The sequence below is a fragment of the Drosophila montana genome, unplaced genomic scaffold (genome assembly GCF_035044405.1).
Source record: "Drosophila montana isolate Dmon_TW-CO22-7 unplaced genomic scaffold, ASM3504440v1 contig_3325_1, whole genome shotgun sequence".
NCBI classification, from domain to species: Eukaryota; Metazoa; Arthropoda; class Insecta; order Diptera; family Drosophilidae; genus Drosophila; species Drosophila montana.
This window is the reverse complement of record NW_026998209.1, coordinates 490162-509085: the sequence shown is the minus strand read 5'-3', so window position 1 is coordinate 509085 and position 18924 is coordinate 490162. Positions and strand designations below refer to the sequence as shown.

The window sequence follows — 18924 nt, the reverse complement described above, 5'->3', positions numbered from 1 at the left end:
TACGTGGCTTAACCATGTCAACAAGATGTCCAAATGACCACAACACGAGGCGTTGCTGGCGTTACCCTGGGCAACCGGCAGTCCAAGTCAGCTGGCAGGCGCTCAGCTTGTAAACAAAACAAAGAAGCGTTCCAATCCGAGTGAAAATACAAGTTAATCAAATAAAATACAAAATTTCATTCAATTTTAGGCCAAACGAAGCGACGTATTCGCCATGTGCTAATGGGACTGGTGTGCGGTAAGCTGCGCCGCTGCTGCCGCTGCTGCAGTTGCTGCAGCTGCTGCACCTTCTGCTGCTGCTGCGAGGAGACACCGCAGCTACCAGACACGGCGCGCTATAAGGTGCTGCTACTGGGCGCCACCGGCAGTGGGAAAACCCAGTTGGGGCATTTGCTCAGCGGCGAGGAACGCGACGCCAACGATATGGACGCCACCAATGGCGTGCGCTGCTATCGCCTGCTGGCCAATGGCATGCCGGAGTCGAGCGCGGGCAGCCTGCTGCTGACCGAGGTGGGCGGCAGCCTGGACATGCAGCGTATTTGGCCGCATTACTATGCCAACTGCCATGCGCTAATCTTTTGCTTTGATCTTAGCGCCAGCTACGACCAGCTGCTGGACAACTTTGCGCTGCTGCAGCGCTGCCTCGAGCATGTGGCGCTGCGCGGCAAGCCCGTGCTGCTGGTGGCCACGCGGCACAGCGATGCCGTTCAGCTGTACGATGTGGAGCATGCCTTCCGCCTGGAGCAGCTGGCACGCGCCTGCGGCTGCCCGCTGCACATTTGTCACATCGGCGGCGAGGATCTGTGGCATGGCGTTGCTTGGCTGCGACGCCAGCTGCATGAGCAGGCGCCGGCGCTGGCGCAGCGCATCAAATACGATGTTAATATGCAGGTGTGTGCATTAACTGTTCACTCTCTCTCTCACTCTATCGCACTCACTCTCTCACATGCTCTGACGCTCTCTAACTCTGTCTATCACAAACTTTTTTCTCCGTATTTGCATCTTTCTCCCGCTTACACTTTGTCTTTCTTCCTCTCTCTCTCTCTATCCAAATACCTTTATCTGTTCCAATAACTATCTCTTTTCTCTCTCTACCTCACCAAATCACTATTTCACCTCCAACTATCTCGTTTTTACATTCACCTCCATCACGATCTCTCTCCTCTCTGTTGTTTCTCCTCCGTCACTCGCTGTTTCTACCCCCGTCTCGCTCTCATCTTGCATTCACCTTATCACATTCTTGCCTTCTTTCCCATTCTTCCATACTCTCCATACTCTCTTATATCTATTGTTTGTCTCTCACTCTCTCTCTTTGGCAGTCTTGGCAGCGGCGCAAACGCGCATTGCTCTCCAGCAACAAATTGGCGCAGGTGCACCGCCAGCGCTTTCGACGCCGGCAAAGAAAGGTAACGAAACCTGCCCGGTTAGCTCTATCCCGCTTCCACTAATGCTCTCAACCCTATTGCAGCTCTGGCCCATGCCTTTGGCCGGTGACGTCACACAGCCGCGACCAAGCACTGCGCCGGCCGCCATATTTGTTGTGCGTACCCCACAGCGTGCAGTGCCGCCATAAAACTGCCTACGCTTTGAAGGACATGTGCCAAAGATCAGTTAGTTTAAGCCTTTTTTTTTGTCACAGAATCAATAAATAGCAATAATATCAATTTCTAATAAGAAATCCAGCAGCAACAAAAACAATCGTGTGCAATTTGAGCATTTCTGTGCATACATACATACGTACATACATACATGAATTTTCCAGATTTGTCAGCTGATCTGCAGTGCTCGCTAAATGACGTCATTATTTACACACACACTCGCGCGCGAATTGCTGATTATATTTGTTAATTAATTGCATAATTCGATTTAATTTATCACATTATTTGGAGTTTTATGAAAATGAAAAAAAAAAACACGACGCGTACTCCAATAAGCGACGAGTGTTGTGAAATATCGACCACGCACATCGGTGACGTCACACCCACGACCAAGCACTGTGCCGGCCGTCATAGGTTTTGTGCGTACCCCACGCAGTGACGCTATAGATCTGCCAACGCTTTGAAGGAAATTTGCCAAAGATCAGTTAGTTTATGCTTCTTTTTTTTGTCACATTATACTATTAATATCTATTTTCTAATAAGAAATACATCAATAGCATTTGTGTACATAAATATGTACATATGTACATGCATGAACTTTCCAGATTTGCTAGCTGATCTGTAGGGCTCGCTAAATGAAGTCATTATTTACACACACACACTCGATCGCGAATTGCTGATTATATTTGTTAATTAATTGCACAATTTGATTTAATATAACACATAACTTGGAGTTATATGCAAATTAGGAGCGAATTAGAGAAAACACGACGCGTACTCCAATAAGCGACAAGTGTTGTAAAATATCGAACACGCACATCGATATCACTTTGCAAGAAAGCTATCGATTACGTGCAAATCACGTGGCAAGTTTCATACACAACAATACAATAAATGCGCAAATTTATATGAAATAGCAGAAAAATCATCAAAAATAAACAATAATGCACATATTTACAGCACATATATGTATGTATAACTTGAAGCTGCATTGTAAAGGTGTTAGCGAACAAAGCCTGCTGCTAGCCATGTGATGTGCATTTGGCGTCTAACTTTTTGCGCGACAGCAGCAGCCGAAGCGGAGCGGACGCGCTGGCTCCAGGTCCTTGCAGATTCTCCCAGCCGGCTAACTGCCAGCCGATGATGTATTGCAGCGCAGCAATAAGTAAACCACAAGAGCACCTCGCACACACACACACACACACACACAAACACGCGCGCGCACGATATTCAAACAATTACCAACACTAACAGAGATTGCCACCCACCTATCAGGGCTGGTTGCGCGGGCGGAAGGCGCACACGCCGCTGACATTGATGATTGCGGCTCGTCGTTGTCGTCGGCGGCGTCATTGTTGTTGTCGGCGTCTAGAGACGCTCGAACGTGTGCTCATAATAATCCCCGATATATAAGCCAGCCAAAAACGCGCCGAGGCACACACATACATACATAAATAAACATGTGTCGCCGTGTGTTGTAACGAAAAGTGTAAAATAAGCATCAATCATCGCTTATTCGAGTTGTCATCAATCACACACACGTTGCACACACACACACACATGCAGAGAGAGGCGCACACACTGCGGTGCCAGGCAAAAAGTACAGGAACATAAAGCAACAAGCGCTGTTATCCTTGGTGGTTAGTTGCCCTCCCTAACCCTCCTCCTCCTCCTCCTCCTCCTCCTTGCAAAGCATTTACAAATTTGCTGGCTGGGGCAGCCTTTAAATTTGCAACCCCTTTCGTGCAACGCTCGCCACGCCGCACACTGGACACACACAAACACACAAATACACACAACCCACCCATCTAATCAGCTTTGCCGCCAGTTATTAAATCATCAGGTTGCACGATCAGGCAGCCGCACGCCCATCCCCGCTGTCACATGTCTGTCAACAGTCAACGGTGGACCCGAAAAAAAATAAGTATGAAGTATATATGTATATATATGTATATATATTTTGTGCGTAACCAAATATCCTGCTGCTGCCCCCGGCAGTTGCGTGCGTCAAGCCAGAAAATAAAGATTTAATCGGCATTTATGTATGTATTTTTAGGTTTTTATGATAATGCGCTCGTTCTTCTTTATTTTGCGATATGGAACCCAACGAGTTGTCAAACGAGCGGCCCTTCAACTGGATGATGAGCATGTCATTTGTTAGGGCCCCGGCCAAGTAATGTCCGATTTCGTTCAAGGCGAAATAGCATTCAAACTGACTTTTATGTACTTGCAGAGTTTGAGAAAAAAAAAAAAAAAAATGTATAATGTCACTCACTGGATCGATTAGAAGCGGCCGACAGGGTGCAACTGGAACTGGGTAGCTGGAGCGTAAGTGAGAGAGGGTATTCAATCTACCAAATATGCGTGACCACGAATCTCACTTAAACTATTCAATTTGCTATAAATGGGTAAAGTTTGAGGTACGCCTTACTAAGCAAATATATCTTATTGATTTCGCTATTCTCTAGATTAAGGCAAACAGACGGACATGGCTAGATCGGCTCAGCTCGTCGTCCAGATCAATATGATGGGATATGCTTCATGTCTGCCTTTTAAAAATGTCAACGGGCTCCGGGTATACAGAATTAGTAATCGAATATAGTCCAAGTTTCTTCTGATTGTTATCGGTTTGAAATCTGTAAAATTTGTTGTCAGCTTTCATTTGATTGTCTTTTATACCTTGTAGATGCGGCGAATTTTGTATATGATACCAGAAAATTACGATGAGCGTGAATAGCGAGCAAAAAGGAGAACTATGTTACTATTTATCTCTTATCAGACTTTTATACAAAAACAACCCAAATGCTTGTTGGACAACATGCAAAAGTGGAAGGAAGTTTAATTGCTTTTTATAACTTGTAGATTAATCAATCTGGAAAAACAAAATGATAACATGTGACCTTTAGATAATGCACTATAATTAATTTTTGGGTTTAAACGTATGCTGCAAGCAACATCGGGCTTTCGCACTAAAAGCTGGAACCAGGAAAAACGCATAAATAAATAAATCATTATTAAAGGTTTCGACAAAAATGGACAGGAAAAGTTGGAACCCTGAAACCAACTTCGGTAAAGTGATATTTGATACATTTTCTTGCCGAGTTAGGGCCGAAATTTGTAGAGTAAAGAATATATATATATGATTGATATATGATATAATATGTATGTATATATATATATATATATATATTACCAATCATATATATATATATATATACCAATTAAGCCAAAGTCTTTTAAAATACCTACACAGGACACATATCACACTTTTTGGAGTAGCACACACAGAGAGAGCAGCACATCCAGCAATAAGAATGATAATACCAGCTAAATGAAGCGCACAACTTGGCAATTCAAATCATAACAATTGGTGGCAACCGAAACGTTATGCCAGCGCAATGGCAACAAATGGCTAGCCAAAAGGTTGGTTTTAATTTCAATTTGTACAACAATCCTGTTATGCTAAAAGGTGGGATCTCTACTGTTTTTGTATAATTTCAGAGCGGATCTAAAAATAAATGAAACCCAAAAATGCCCGCTCACCGGACAGACAATCAAATAAAGTCACGCCGCTTTAACATTTGCGGTTGCCGGCAGCAGACAGAAGGATATACGTTGGGAGGACAAGAGGTCAAGTGATGGACAGGTTGCAGCTGGGTAACTCGATGTGCGCAGACAGGCACACACACCTCAACACTCGCACACACATGGATGCAGGCGAACATACTTGCAAAAGGCTGCAGGACATGTACACGAAATTAATTTGCAACGAAGGGCACGAGGCGCGCGCTTTTAATCCAACATGATATCGCCCGCAAAATGTAAAACGTTGAGCTGGCACCCAGCTGCTGAACCTGGACCTGAATATGCCCCAGCCCACACCCAGTAACGCTCGCGACGACTGCAACAAAAATCAGAAAGCGGATTAAACGTATTCGTGAGAATTCGTCAACGATTTCACACCTGTTCGACGGTCGCGCTTGGAGTGTGAGCTGTAGGCGTGGTCCGGCATAAAATGCCAATTAGAATCTCAAGTTTGCAGTCCGTTGGGCCGCGCCACTGTGACGCCTTCGGGCAATAACAATAGCAATAGCATCCAGGGCGGCTTCTGCTCCTGTTCCCTGCCCACAACGCCTGCCGGCAACTCGCACGACTTTTTCGCCAACGCAAATTGTTTATCGCCTTCGGGGCGCTTTATTAACTTTACGGCTGGCCGAGCCGAGCCGGACCTGACCGGACCGGACCAGACCGGGCCGTGGCCGTAGACTGGGCAGGAAGATCTGAACTCTCGGCTCAGTTCCACTGACCTGACCTGCCTGCGCCCAGCCATAGGGGGCTTTCGTCGGCAGAGGCATTTTACGGACTTTCGATTTTCATGTGTTTCAATTCGATTTGCTTTGGTTTCGGTTTCCGCATCTTTGTTGTTTTTTCTCTTGCACCTTTTTGGACTCTTTTTCCTCCTATATTTTGTTTTTGTTAAATCCCTTCCCTTCCTCGCCTTTGGGCGCGTAACGCGGAAATGCACTCAAAATATTAAATGCTTCAGTAGTTTGCAATTATTGAGCGCCGGCCTTGTGCTTAATTTATAATACGGCTCCGGCGTGAGATTCAGTAACAGGCCCTGCCATACCCGGACAGCTGTCCGGCTGCTGACCATTTGCTCCAGGTGGCCGCCGGCTCTTGCCAGCATGTTCAGCTTAAATTGAATTGGCATTAAAATTCTGGTAAATTAATTTTTGAACACATTTTGCAGCATTTTCTTATGTGCTTTAACTGAAATATTTGCGGTTTTTTCCAGAAACATCACAAGCAATTTGGATTACAGTTTAAGGGCAGCAAAATATCTCAACATGTGAACTATACAGAGTAGAAAGAAGCAGAGATGTGCGAAAATTAATTCAATTGTAAATGTATGTGAATTTTCATTTACGAATTCAGTTGGCCCAATTGGAAATAATGTTGTGAAATATGTAATGCAAGCATTTTCGGGCCCGTCTGTTAACATCGGACTATGTGTAGAATCCATCATAAACTAGATTTTTATGGCATATCCTTTTTGCTTCTTAAACTAGGAAATTGCAAGCTTCCCATTTCACCTCGCTTATCTTCAAATGCGTATGTATGTATGGTTTCTTATAGAAACAATCGCTTTTTAAAAATAATGCTTCAAGAAGAACATAAGAACTTCATAAACATGCGTTCCAGCGATTTCGGGAATTCCACCCGCAACTGTGGAAAATTGGCGGAAAACGTATGCAACATTTGTTTTACTATCCGATTGGCTTCTTAGTAATTTTAATATATCATCATTTCAGATGAAGATGTCTCTTGGATGGAGAATGCGGATCAAAAGTTGTATGGACCAAAGCTTATTTTCCGGCTTCAAGCTTCACACGGCGGCTCTTAAATAGGCGGAAAACATTTGGTTCTTATTCGATGGATACAAACTCTTGGGTGAGTATCTTATCTTTGTAAAACATAATTTGAGAGTTCGCGATAGAACGGGGGGATTTAAATTTCCACAATCGGGGAAAAGGTTTAAAATTGAAGACTTTAATTTGAAGGAAAAAATGTTCACCGGCAAGGCATTTAAATACTTGCTAGTTATATATACCTGCAGGTGTTAAAATCTAGACTAGATGTTACTAGAAAATGATTGCATTTAACTCGACTTTAGGTATTTATTAAAAAAATTCTTTTATATTCTTTACTCGGGTATTTATAATAAAAAAGTAAATACTTTTCAAGAAGATGAATGCAAGAACTTATATAGGAAAAACTATATAATAATTTTATGTTGAGTATACTTAAGCTAGGAACAGTCTCTGCTCTGATAAAAGATAAACAAAAAACTTAAGATGCGGATAATGAGATATATAGACATAGACATATAGATATCTATAGGCACCCCAATGATATCTAGATGTATATCATGCTTAGATATTTTAAAGCATGGCCAATTAAAGCAAGTCTCAAGCTATACGGTATAAAATGAGATAAGCTTTCAGTTTCACTTAATATGGCCGTTGGACATGCAAATGCCGAGATTTGAGGCATAAATATAAATTCCGAGACGCTTAACAGGCATGCCAGAAAGGATTACATCGACATGCCGCAAGCAAGGCAAACGACTTTTGATAAACCCCAAAGAATCTATGAGATTTACGAGCTGATTTCAAAGAGTTGCAAATACATGTGTGCGGCCAGAGGAGCGGGCCTGGCCGGTGCTGGACTGGACTGGACTGGGGAGGGCAGGGCAGGGTAAATCGAAGTCGTCTTCAGTTGTTTGGCGCAAAACTTTCAATTGCGTTTCTCGGCCAAGTTGTTGGTTGGGTCTTATCTTTATTATCGCCGCTTTTATTACACTGGCCGAGGGTCGACGGGGGGTGGTGGGTGGTTTACTCGTAAAGTATGTCATGTGTCATAAATGACAGATTCTTAGGCATACTTCATTGATCCCTTTTTGGCCGCAACGATTTTTACGATGCCTCCGCTTACACACACACACATATATAAGCACAGATCCTAGCTAAATTGTTGCAGTATCTGTCACACACACACACACACACACACACACACACACAGACACGCATACGTAGTGCGTGTTTGAAGTTTGCTTTTGATAAATGAATGGATTTTCAAAGGCGACGTTAATGAAATACGCACACAACACAAGACACACACACACACAAGGCAAAGAGCTCAGACACAGGATGTAGCCTGGCGTCGCCAGCTAGCTCAGTATAAACTCTGTTTAAGTGTGTGTGTGTGTGTGTGTGTGCGTTTGCCTGTGTGCTTCCATATATCCTTCAATCTATCAAACTCACGTGTCCGTCGTGTCTCAATTTACTCGCTTAGTTTATGTTCAACTGGCGGCGCTTTTGCTGCCGGCTTCTTTCTGCCTTGCCAAGTATTTTGATAGAGTCCGTTTGGCATATTTATGAAGTCAACGCAGCGGGCATTGAAAGGACACAAACATCGTAGGACACAGAGCGATAGATAGTTAGGATACAAAACGTAGAGGAGACTTGTGACATGCACATACTTGGACACATGACCCCAATGGCCTTTTTGCTAGTCCTCAGACGCAGGGTTCTCTATTTTGTGCACAGCCAAAGTCAGGGTTTGCAAATAACTAGTTTTTCTTTAGCTATAAACAGAATACCCCTAATGGAAGTTCCTTTCAGAACAGACGCCGACGCGTTTCCATAACTGATGAATGTGCAGAAAATGCGCCAATAGAGATACGGACATTTAAAACATAAAAACCAGATCGATTTGGGTCTATTTCATTGATCTTCCATTCTAAAAATATCTAAATGCAAAAAAGTAAAATCGATTGCCGATAACTTTTCGAGCTATATACAATAGAAGCCATATCATAGTAAAAAGTATTACAATCGCGATGTAATGATTAGGTTTTATTGTTTGGCTGTTATCGTTATCGATATCGAGTCGACTATCGATAAATCGCAAATCGTTTGCCACAAATGTGGCTGTAAATCGTGGCTTATAACACGGCCTTGCCAATGCACTTGGCACTTGGCTGAAGCCACTTAAAAGCCACAGCTCGTCAATGGAGCCGGCAATTTGAATATATGCTCTCTCGCTCTCGTATAGGGCTCTCTCTCTCTCTCTCTCTCTCTGGGGCAATCCAAAAATACTTAGCATCCACGTCAAATGTCACTAAATAATGCAGAGAACCAATTACCAAGGAGAAGGCGAAATCAAGTGATCCACTTGCAATTGCGATGTGTTGTTGGGCCAGTTGTTGGTGTTGTTGCGGCACAGATTGCTGTTGTTGTTGTTGTTGTTGTTGTTGTTGTTGATGCTGTAGCTTTAGCTGTTCGACACTTTGTTTTCGCCTGTGCCGCAGGGCGCTGAAAAGTATGCCACATAAAATCGAACAAGCAGCAGCAACAGCAGCAAAAGCAAAAGCAAACGCATTAAAAGCAACTTAATAATTCAGATCGAAATCACCAATCAGCGCAGCTGACATGTTGACAAACGACGCCGCCAACGCGAACGCCGCCGCCGCTGCCGCTGCCATAGACAACGACAACGACAGCGACAACGGCGCGAACAGACGCGGAACGTGGCCATGGCAAAGGGGGCAGTCAAGTGGGTGGCGTCCGGATAGGGGGCGGGGCACATGGATGAGGACAAGAGATTTACATTTTCAAAATCGAATGGCGACATAAGCCACCGCAAAGCAAAAGACACGCAACCACAGCCATAATGAAATCCATGATAAACAAGATAAACGAACACAAAAATATATATATATATACACACACATACACACACACACATGCACATCTAGCTATATATGTGAGGGCAAATGTATTTGGCGCATTGAATCACACTTAATATTGTACACCCTTCTAAAAGGATTTTATAGTTGCCTTCGTATAGTTTTAGTTGTGTCAGCAATTCGATCTGAATGAGCTATTATTGAATCATTCGAATCATTTAATGCCATTTACCCAAATTTCCCTCCAATATTGTCAAACTGTCTTGAACTAACTGAATATTACTTGCAGCAAAAGTTGTCTTCAGAGTAATTGCTATACAATGTGTTAGCTCAACCAAAACAATCAAAACACTCGAATCATTTGAAACATTCGAAACCATTTAAAACGTTATTTTCATGCACTCAATTGCAAGCATTATCATTATCATTTGTTTTCTTTTGTAATAAAAAAAAAAATATATAAAATGAAATGCATTGATCAAGCAAATCATTTGAAACATTCGAGTCATTTGAAATATTTAAAACCATTTTAAAAGTAATTTTTCGTCATTTCTTTTATGTTCAAATCACTAAAAAATAAATGCTTCGCAAGTAAATCAATGTTTCTCGTTGCGCAATTAATATTCAAATTCATTCGAATTTAAATAGATAAATGAATAAAAGTATATGAATATGCTTTCAGTGGTATTCACAGCATGCAATTATTCGTGACATTTTCATTGAACTGTTATCAATTTGCAGCTGACAAACATTCGAAAAGCATTTGTATCATTCAAAAAATTCAAATCATTTGGTTAAGTGAGGAGCACGAATCGGGTTTGTATTGTTCGTTTGACTCTTTCTAAATCTAAATCACTTGAAACATTTTTCAAATCATTTGCTTTATTTTGAGTAATTTGCATGATTTCGAATCATTTGAATAATTTTGAATCATTTGGTTAATTATAGAGTAGGAATCGAACATTCATTTGCTTTATTTCTACTCGATTCTTGACAGATTTATATTCGGATTCAATCATAATAAATCGAATCATTCGATTATTTTCGATGCCTTCTATTTTCTTTTTGTACCTCAATGTTTCTACTAAACTGCTTCAAGCAAATGATGCTAACTTTATATAGGCTTGTCTTCCAGTCATTTCATGTATCTTTAAATTATTCCATTTTAATGTGTCAATGTGGCTAGCTGTCTACGCTAGTTGTTATACCCTCTAGTGAAGGGCATGCAAAAATAGGGAAGAGCAACAACGTCGTATTTACATTTACTTATATCTATTTCAGCTATGCCGCTTTATACAGTTTCTGTTTTGGTATATCGGCTTGCAACCACCACAACGCAAGGAGCCACCTTGTGGCACTGACACACACACACACACACACACCACACACTCAGACACACACACACAAACCCCTCCATCTACCACAAGCAAACCAGCCTTGGTTCAGCTACTGCTGCATTGGCGGCTCATCTTGGTCGTTGTCAACGTTGTCTTCGATGTCTTCGTTTGCAATCAATGAAAGATTTATGACAACAAATATATACACACACACACACACACAGACACACACAGACACACATATTTGTTGGGGCGCTGCCTTTTTTTATGTCACATCATTATTTTTATTATGACGCTGCCGGCGGCGGCGTCGGCCCGTTATTCGAGAGTGATTAGTGACTAAAAATGACAACAATAATAATTGCATTGTGTGTGTGTGTACGCGTGTGTGTATGTGTCTGTGTCTGTGTGTGTGTGTGTGTGTGTGTGTGTGTGTGTGTGTGTGTGCGTGTCTGCTGGCCACATGAATGATGGCCCATCCATGATATTCGATATGATTCACAAATAAGTACAAATATTTGTTATTGTACACCGCTTCGCTCCGGTCGCCAACAAATCTTTCCAGGAAAAACTGATTGGTTTACGCCAACTGCCGTCGCTAGATGGCGCCACTTGGCCGCCAAAATGGGATCAAATCAACAAATTGATAAAAACAAATTTCAAGAGCGCCTATAACGATCCTTGCCATACCAACAGCTCAATTTTGACAGAAATCAATTTAAAATACTGGCCAACGACTTATTAAGCGGAAGAGCTTTCGCTAGGTTTTAAATTTAAATTCAAAAACCTTAATCTGAATTTGCATTGCAGCATATTTACGAAACTCTAACCCATTTTAAAACAATACGATTTGGTTTTAAGAAATGCTTCGCCTAATCTGACCAATTACTGGATTCCACACAATTTTCGACTTGTCGAAACCGTTTATACGGACAGACCGCCCGTCTGTCAGCGAGACGAACATTGCACTTAATTAATATACTCCTTTTTACTTTATGAACCGAGTAGACCCAAGAAGAATCTAGATAAGCAAGAAGACTTTTCTTAAATATAATTTTCACCGATAATTGTGGCCCGATTTTAAGAGAATCTTCAAAAATCTGGTAAGTATTATAAACATAACTGTTACTTATCATATTTAAAATAAAAGTCGCAACTATCACAATCATTTTTACATGTGTGTATGCATTTAAATATGGTTATATTTATAAATGTTGCTCTTCTACGCGATTCTCACTAATTCAAGTAAGGTTAGGCAAGAAATCTTTGTTTTTAAGCCAATAAACATTGTATCTGCCTTCCTGTTCTATCCAGGTGGTGTGTTTCTGTAGAAGTTAGTCTCCCGCCTACTCATAGATGTCGATCGAATAATCGTGCGTGTGATTTAACAAGTGAGTACGTAATTACAAAAACAAAAACAATTTATCTATATAATATTTTATGTAAATTATTTCTAATTGCCTCTTTTTATGCTTTGGGGCTTAATTTGCCTCAAAAGCTTGGATTAGGGTAAGGTTTGGGGTAAACTTTAAACTGAAATTTCGGGCTGAAGCCGATTGCGTCAAGTTGAAACCAAATATGGCTTGGCTTGGGTTCCGGTTTCGTTGGATTTGGTTCGTAGTAAGAAATAAATTCGAAGTCTGGATTCGAACCGGTTCAGTTGAGCCTGTCTACATGAATCTTTTGTGCTCTGCGCTCAGTTGTTTGGCAACTTCTAAGCCATTTGCGTTCAGCTTGGGAATTTTGTAAACTGCGATGCAGTATATCGTGTGTGTGTGTGATGGGCTGTGTGTGTGGGTATTTGTGATAGTGGTGTGTGTGATAGTGGTGTCTGCTGTCTGCTGCCTGTTGCTGCTCCTAACTCACATTTGACACTAACTGCATTTTGTAGACTTTTAGCCACGCCCCCAACACCGACCGCCGCCCCTCCCGCCATTCTCCCCGCCCCTTGCCGCTCGACCCGCTTGCCGCTGAGCGCTGACTGCGAGCTGTAAGTGAAATCTTTCAGTGCGTGTAAAATGCCGTTGCTCGGTTTTTGGGTGCCACGCCCACACACTTGCCTGCTAGTTGGGCGGCAGCAGCAGCAGCAGCAACAACAACAACAACAACAACAACGCCAAGCAACGAGTTGGACAACAATGAAATGCTTTTAGCATCGAGCTGCGAGCTGCGCAGCGCCAAGCAAAATTAAGTTAACAACACAGAAAAAAAAAGTTTTGTGCACTGTTTTTATTGAAAATTGAGTTAAAAAACAGAAAGTGTCGACGAGTCGACGAGTCGTTTTCTGCGTGTTGTATTTTATTTTAACATGCTCCTCTGGTTGTTGTGCATGCACACACACACAAACACACACACACACACACACGCACAACACACCCAGAGCAGGGTGAAATGCACTTACATAAAATTGTCCCTAGTTTACTTTGACTAGAACCTAATCGAAAGCGGCCATCAAAACGTATTTAAAAACTCTTTAAACTAACATGTTTTTTGGTTTCGTTCTTTTTTTAAGTTGTGTTTTCTTAAAAAATAAAATTTATTTTCCTTAATGAGATCAGTTTTTTAGGTGGGTCCAATTCACATACAAAGCTAAACCATATTTTTGGCATGTTTTTTTTCTTGTTTGTTTGTTTTGCCATTAACATTTGATCCAATTAGAAAATGTTATTTGCTTTCAAAGTTTTTTGTGTTATTTGACTTGTCAGGTTTTGGAAAATGCAGAAAATGATTTTCTAGCTCAAAAGCAATGCACTGTCATTAGCGGACATGTTTTTGTGGATGAATAACTTTGTGGTCACAATTTGTCCTCTGGCCAACAATTTTTACAGCCAGAAACATGAAAGTTTTTCAATTATTTAAAGCAGACAACTTGTTGCTACAAGAAAATGAAACTTTGTTCAATTAATTCAAATAAAAACTTATTTCCACTCACTCCATACTTTTGATATTTTCAGATATTTTTTTTAATTTTTCAAACATTTTTATGGAATATTCTTTCTGCCTCATTTTTATTTATATTTAATTGACATCAATTATAAATATATTAAAATATATACATATATAGAGAGTCATGTACATATGCAAATAAAAAATAAAAATATAAGAGGAATCAGTTTTTATTTGAATTAATTGAAAAATATTAATTTTCCTGGACCAAATAGTTTTTTTTTTAAATAATAATAATAATAATATATGGCAGACATACTTAATGTTCTTCCCAGACTTTTAACTGTCATAATTCTGTTACTATTTTTATACCCTTGTAGAGGTTATTATAAGTTTGTTTTGAAATGTGTAACGCATAGAAGAAGACATCTGCGACCATATAAAGTATATATTTTCTAGATCAGCATCAATAGCCGACTTACTATAGCCATGTCTGTCTGTCTGTTTCCATGCGAAATAGTCTCCTAGGAATAAAGCGTTTGCATTGAAAATTTGCAAAGGTTCGTCTTTCTGTTGCATGAAGTACATATGTCGGAACCGGCCGGATCGGAACACTATAGCATATAGCTGCCATAGGAACAATCGGTCGTAAAGTTGGTTCTGGTATGAAAACCTGTCTTTATATTAAGATAACTTGACCAAACTCGGGTATAATTAGTTCCATTATAATGCTTATATATATATGCAAAATCTTATCAAGATCGGACCACCAAAAATCGGTGGAATAGTAGGATCTTATAACGCAAAATATTCTATTTTCAAAGATATTTCAACTAGCTCATCATTTTCGAGCTTCACTATTCTCACATGTCTGCAAGACCGACAGGCAAATATCTGCAAGGGTATTAAATCTTCGGTGCGCTGAAGACATCCTCACTTTCTGTTGTTTTTGTAATCTATTTAGTTTTTGCTCGATTTCATTCGGACTCCACTGAAAATGCGCACAAAAAGTTTCACACCAATCAAACTACAATCGGACATTGGTCAACATTTTTAGCTACTAGGCTTTAAACGTTATAGTACAGTATGTTATAGTTGTGTTTGGAGTATATATAGTAGTGCCTCCTTGATTAGCCCTTAAGTATCCTTACCTTGTTGATTGCGATGTGCGCTCAATTAGCTAAATATTTGACATTCCAAAAGTTTATTAAAAGAAATTATATGCCAAGTGTGCACTTGACTTTTTTAGCTGTTGGCTTTCATCAGGCGCATTATAAATATATTGAAGTACTATATGCAACATAATTAAGTGAAGATTTTCAATTTGTTGATGAGCAACAAATGATGAGCCGGAGTCATTGGCCAAGCGGCAGAGTTGGCGCAGCTGCCGCAAGCCAAGGGCGTGAGGGATGGGGCGGTTGGTGCAGGGGAAGAGGTGCTGCTGGGGCGAGTCAAAGTCTCTCGAAGGTGCTCAAGGAATCTCAATAAAAGTTGTCGACAGGGCAACGCACACACGCACACACAGAGAAAGACGCTCTTTAGGTCTGCCAAATCAGCGCAGAGATCACACAGACATAGGTTCTGCGTGTGTGCGTGCGTGTCCGTGTGTGTGCGTGTGTGTAAGCATAAAATTTATAAATTATTGAATCTATGAAAATATGAACATCACGTACGCGACGACGCGCGCTTCAGCTGCTTTTTGCCAGGACGAACTATTCACAGCAGCAGCAGCACAATTACAGATACAAATGCAGGCTACAGATACAGATACAGCTACAGATACAGATACAGATACAGGCTATAGATACAGATACAAACAAGACAATCGCACAAAACGAACATACAGCTATGCACAAAAGGCAAAGTGTGTGCGAGTGTGCGTGTGTGTGTGTGTGTGTGTGTGTGCGTACGTCAGAATATGCACAGAATTTCATTACGCTGCCTGCGTTCGTCGTTCGTTTTTATAAATAAGTTAGTTGGCAACCCTGCCAGCCTGTTCGTTTGTTTGTTGTTTGTTAAAGTTTGTTCATCTGTTTCGTCGCGTTCGACGTGCTCAACATTATTGGCGGCTTCGCTGGTTACTACTACCACGACATGTTGGTTGCTAGGGGGGAGGCGCCCCCTCTCAATCTCACAATCTCTGCCCACGCTCATCTCAACCATAGTTTGAAAGGGCGTCTGCCAGCAATAACGGTGCCAACTAGAAAACTTTTCTAATAATTCGTTTGATGAATTTCTTTTCCACGACAAAAAAAAAATAATAATATATATAAAAAAAAAACAAAAGCAAAAATATATCTGCTGGAAGCCATAGATATAAGGGCAGCAATATTCATTCCATAACCGCAGATGAAGCAAACAAATCTGAACTATGACGGGAATGCATAAGAGCGGTTTTGCATATTCCAATAAAGCTGCGGTCGACTTGCGTTTAAAATTGTCTCTTGATTTGCCTGCTATCGACACAAGCTCATTCCGACTTTCTCCCATATATGTCAACTGGAGAGTTCTCCAGCGTCAAAAGTCTTGGTCTTTGTTGAACGACTTACCTAATCTCTTACCTAATCTTCCGAATAGATACCAGACTTGCTAAATTTGGCGTCCTCTTAAAAGACCTTGTTCATTTGTCTTATGGATAAGGGCTTATAACAACCAAAACATTAATGATTTTACAACACTGGCAGTCCTTATGAGGACGCTGCTTAGCACTAACTTCCTCAACTTGATAACACTAAAGAAAACCCTCTGATATGAGCAATTTTTCAGCACTTATGGCAAATGTCATTTACCTACACTACCCAAAACAAAAGCTTAGTAAGACTGTTAGATCAGTAACGCTAGATGGCGCCACCAACTTCATAATTCATATTCTCCAATTGATTCGTATATTTTTAACAGTACGTAGGTACTTTCTTTGTCTAATATAGACGCCATCTACGCGGTTCGCCCTCGCGTCTTGTGATAAAAAGAAAGTTTAAAAGGACATTAACATTTCATGTCCTCAACTCACGCCTAATGTTCTGGACTAACCAGCTTGGAATGGATGTGAATTACAATTGCGACGTGACATCATAATAATTCGAGTGATTGCAATATACCGACTAAGAACCTATTGGGGTCTAGCTCCAGGTGTAATTTAAGTTGAAGTTGAAGCGATGCCGGAAAAGAGAGTTTGTTCTTCACCTGATTTAACAAGAAATGTAGAACATGCATGTATTTAGTATTCTTCAAATAATTAGGCAATTTATTGGCATAAATTAAATTAAATTAAATTTAAAATATACGTAATCTACGCGTCCCTCCCTCGAGCCTAGGGCGTGGTATCGTCCTGAAAATGAAAGAAATCTGAATAAATCATATCAATTTGATCTGTGCTTTGTGTAACCAACCTGTAATACTAGTTGAGATTTACAATTACGATTTCACAAAGAATGTTTCCAATTTTCCGACTTACAACTTCGTAGGGACCTTCTGCAATTCGAATGAACGACATTTGTCGGTTAAACTGATAATCAAGTATGTGTTGAGCTTCGTCTTCAAAATTTAATGGATCGCATTTATTTAGCGTACACGACGCTAACTGCAACGCCCATCACTGAGCGAGGTACCGTCCTGCTACGAGAGGGTAAATAAATAGGGAATAACCAAATAGGCAGGCACTTACGAGTTTACCAATCCAAGAAATTCAGAAGCAGGTTTAACAATGTTGCCTGTTAAACATTCCACTGTAAAGGCAATCGAATGAGAAGGATTAATAAATAATTGGATTCGAGTCTTGAACCCACCCACAACATTTACGTTCGATCATTATTATATGGCCAAATAATGTTCAATTAAATTATATCTAAACATGTTTTTAGCAGCTACTTACCGATCGATCTCGATCTGTTTAAATTGTGTGCTGCATGTGTAACCTATATGGAGTGGCAATCGCGTTGTAATATATGTATATATGGCTATCTATATAGTTGTTTTTGATATAGAATAAAGCTTGTGTCCTTTGTGCCATGTCCGGTTATCATTGTACCCGTCCACAAGATACATCATAAATTTCTAGTAAATTAATGCTCTATATATGCTTTGTCGTATTTTTTGAAAATCAAATTGTAAGATTGTTAAGTGTGCTGAACAAAAAGGAATATATAAATCATAAATCTTAGTTGAAATTAATTTTAATATTTTACTAACCTGTTTAGCGTGACCTTAGAAACCGTCTCTCGTTCCCGTGTGTGCGAATGCAAGGGCGACAGCGGGATCTGCAAAAATTTGGTTATTTTGTACAGAATGTGTTTGGCGAAACAACATATTTAAATAGAAATTAAAGCAAAGATAAGGCTCAATTGAATAATGAACAAATGCTGAGTAAATTATTTGCTCAATTCTCTTAAAATACATATAAGGAAAACAACAATTGGCCAAAAAATATCTCGAAACATAATCACAATTTTGGAATTTGGGTAAATTTGTTGTGTTCCGTATACGATTTGATTGCCAACTAAATTGTTTTGGCAGCAGCTGCCCCTGCTCGAAATCTGGTTGAGCTTCAAATTTGCCCGGCCTGCCAAGATAAACAAAAATTCGATGAGAGCTTCGCCTTGTTACAAAAAATATTAAATTTGAATTTTCTAGTGCTTGCATTTCTGCCGCAACGTAGTCCGCATGCATTTTGGCTAAGCCGGAAAAAAGACATATGTATGTATGATATTGTGGTTAACAAAACAATCAAATGATAAGAGAAATATAAATTATTTAATGTTAACAAAAAGTTACTGCTGGAGTTGAGCTGGCGTGCTCTCGCTGGCTGGTTCGACTCCTGGGTATCTAAGGCTCCTGGCGGATAACTGGGTGA

At 40.5% G+C, this 18924-nt stretch overlaps 1 protein-coding gene and 2 long non-coding RNA genes across 6 annotated transcripts; 2 read left to right on the top strand and 1 right to left on the bottom strand.

Moving 5' to 3' along the window:
• On the top strand, window positions 1–1632 carry LOC135434468 (uncharacterized). The gene is made up of 3 exons (XM_064691067.1): window positions 1–891; window positions 1320–1406; window positions 1469–1632. The coding sequence occupies exons 1-3, from the start codon at window positions 223–225 to the stop codon at window positions 1571–1573; spliced, it is 861 nt and encodes a 286-aa protein (XP_064547137.1). The 5' UTR covers window positions 1–222; the 3' UTR covers window positions 1574–1632.
• Window positions 1633–3849: 2217 nt separating this feature from the next.
• On the top strand, window positions 3850–4535 carry LOC135434483 (uncharacterized). Its single transcript, XR_010437243.1, has 3 exons — window positions 3850–4006; window positions 4067–4173; window positions 4285–4535. It is a non-coding gene; the product is annotated as an uncharacterized LOC135434483 (long non-coding RNA).
• Window positions 4536–17291: 12756 nt separating this feature from the next.
• Window positions 17292–18577, bottom strand: LOC135434444 (uncharacterized). 4 transcript variants are annotated; one of them, XR_010437240.1, is made up of 5 exons: window positions 18264–18577; window positions 17947–18199; window positions 17740–17785; window positions 17465–17690; window positions 17292–17403 (listed from the first exon to the last, which is right to left on the bottom strand). It is a non-coding gene; the product is annotated as an uncharacterized LOC135434444 (long non-coding RNA). The 4 variants fall into 4 exon arrangements; XR_010437241.1 differs by having other exon boundaries at window positions 17465–17687; XR_010437238.1 differs by having other exon boundaries at window positions 17740–17800; window positions 18264–18574.
• Between the last annotated feature and the right edge of the window lie 347 nt (window positions 18578–18924).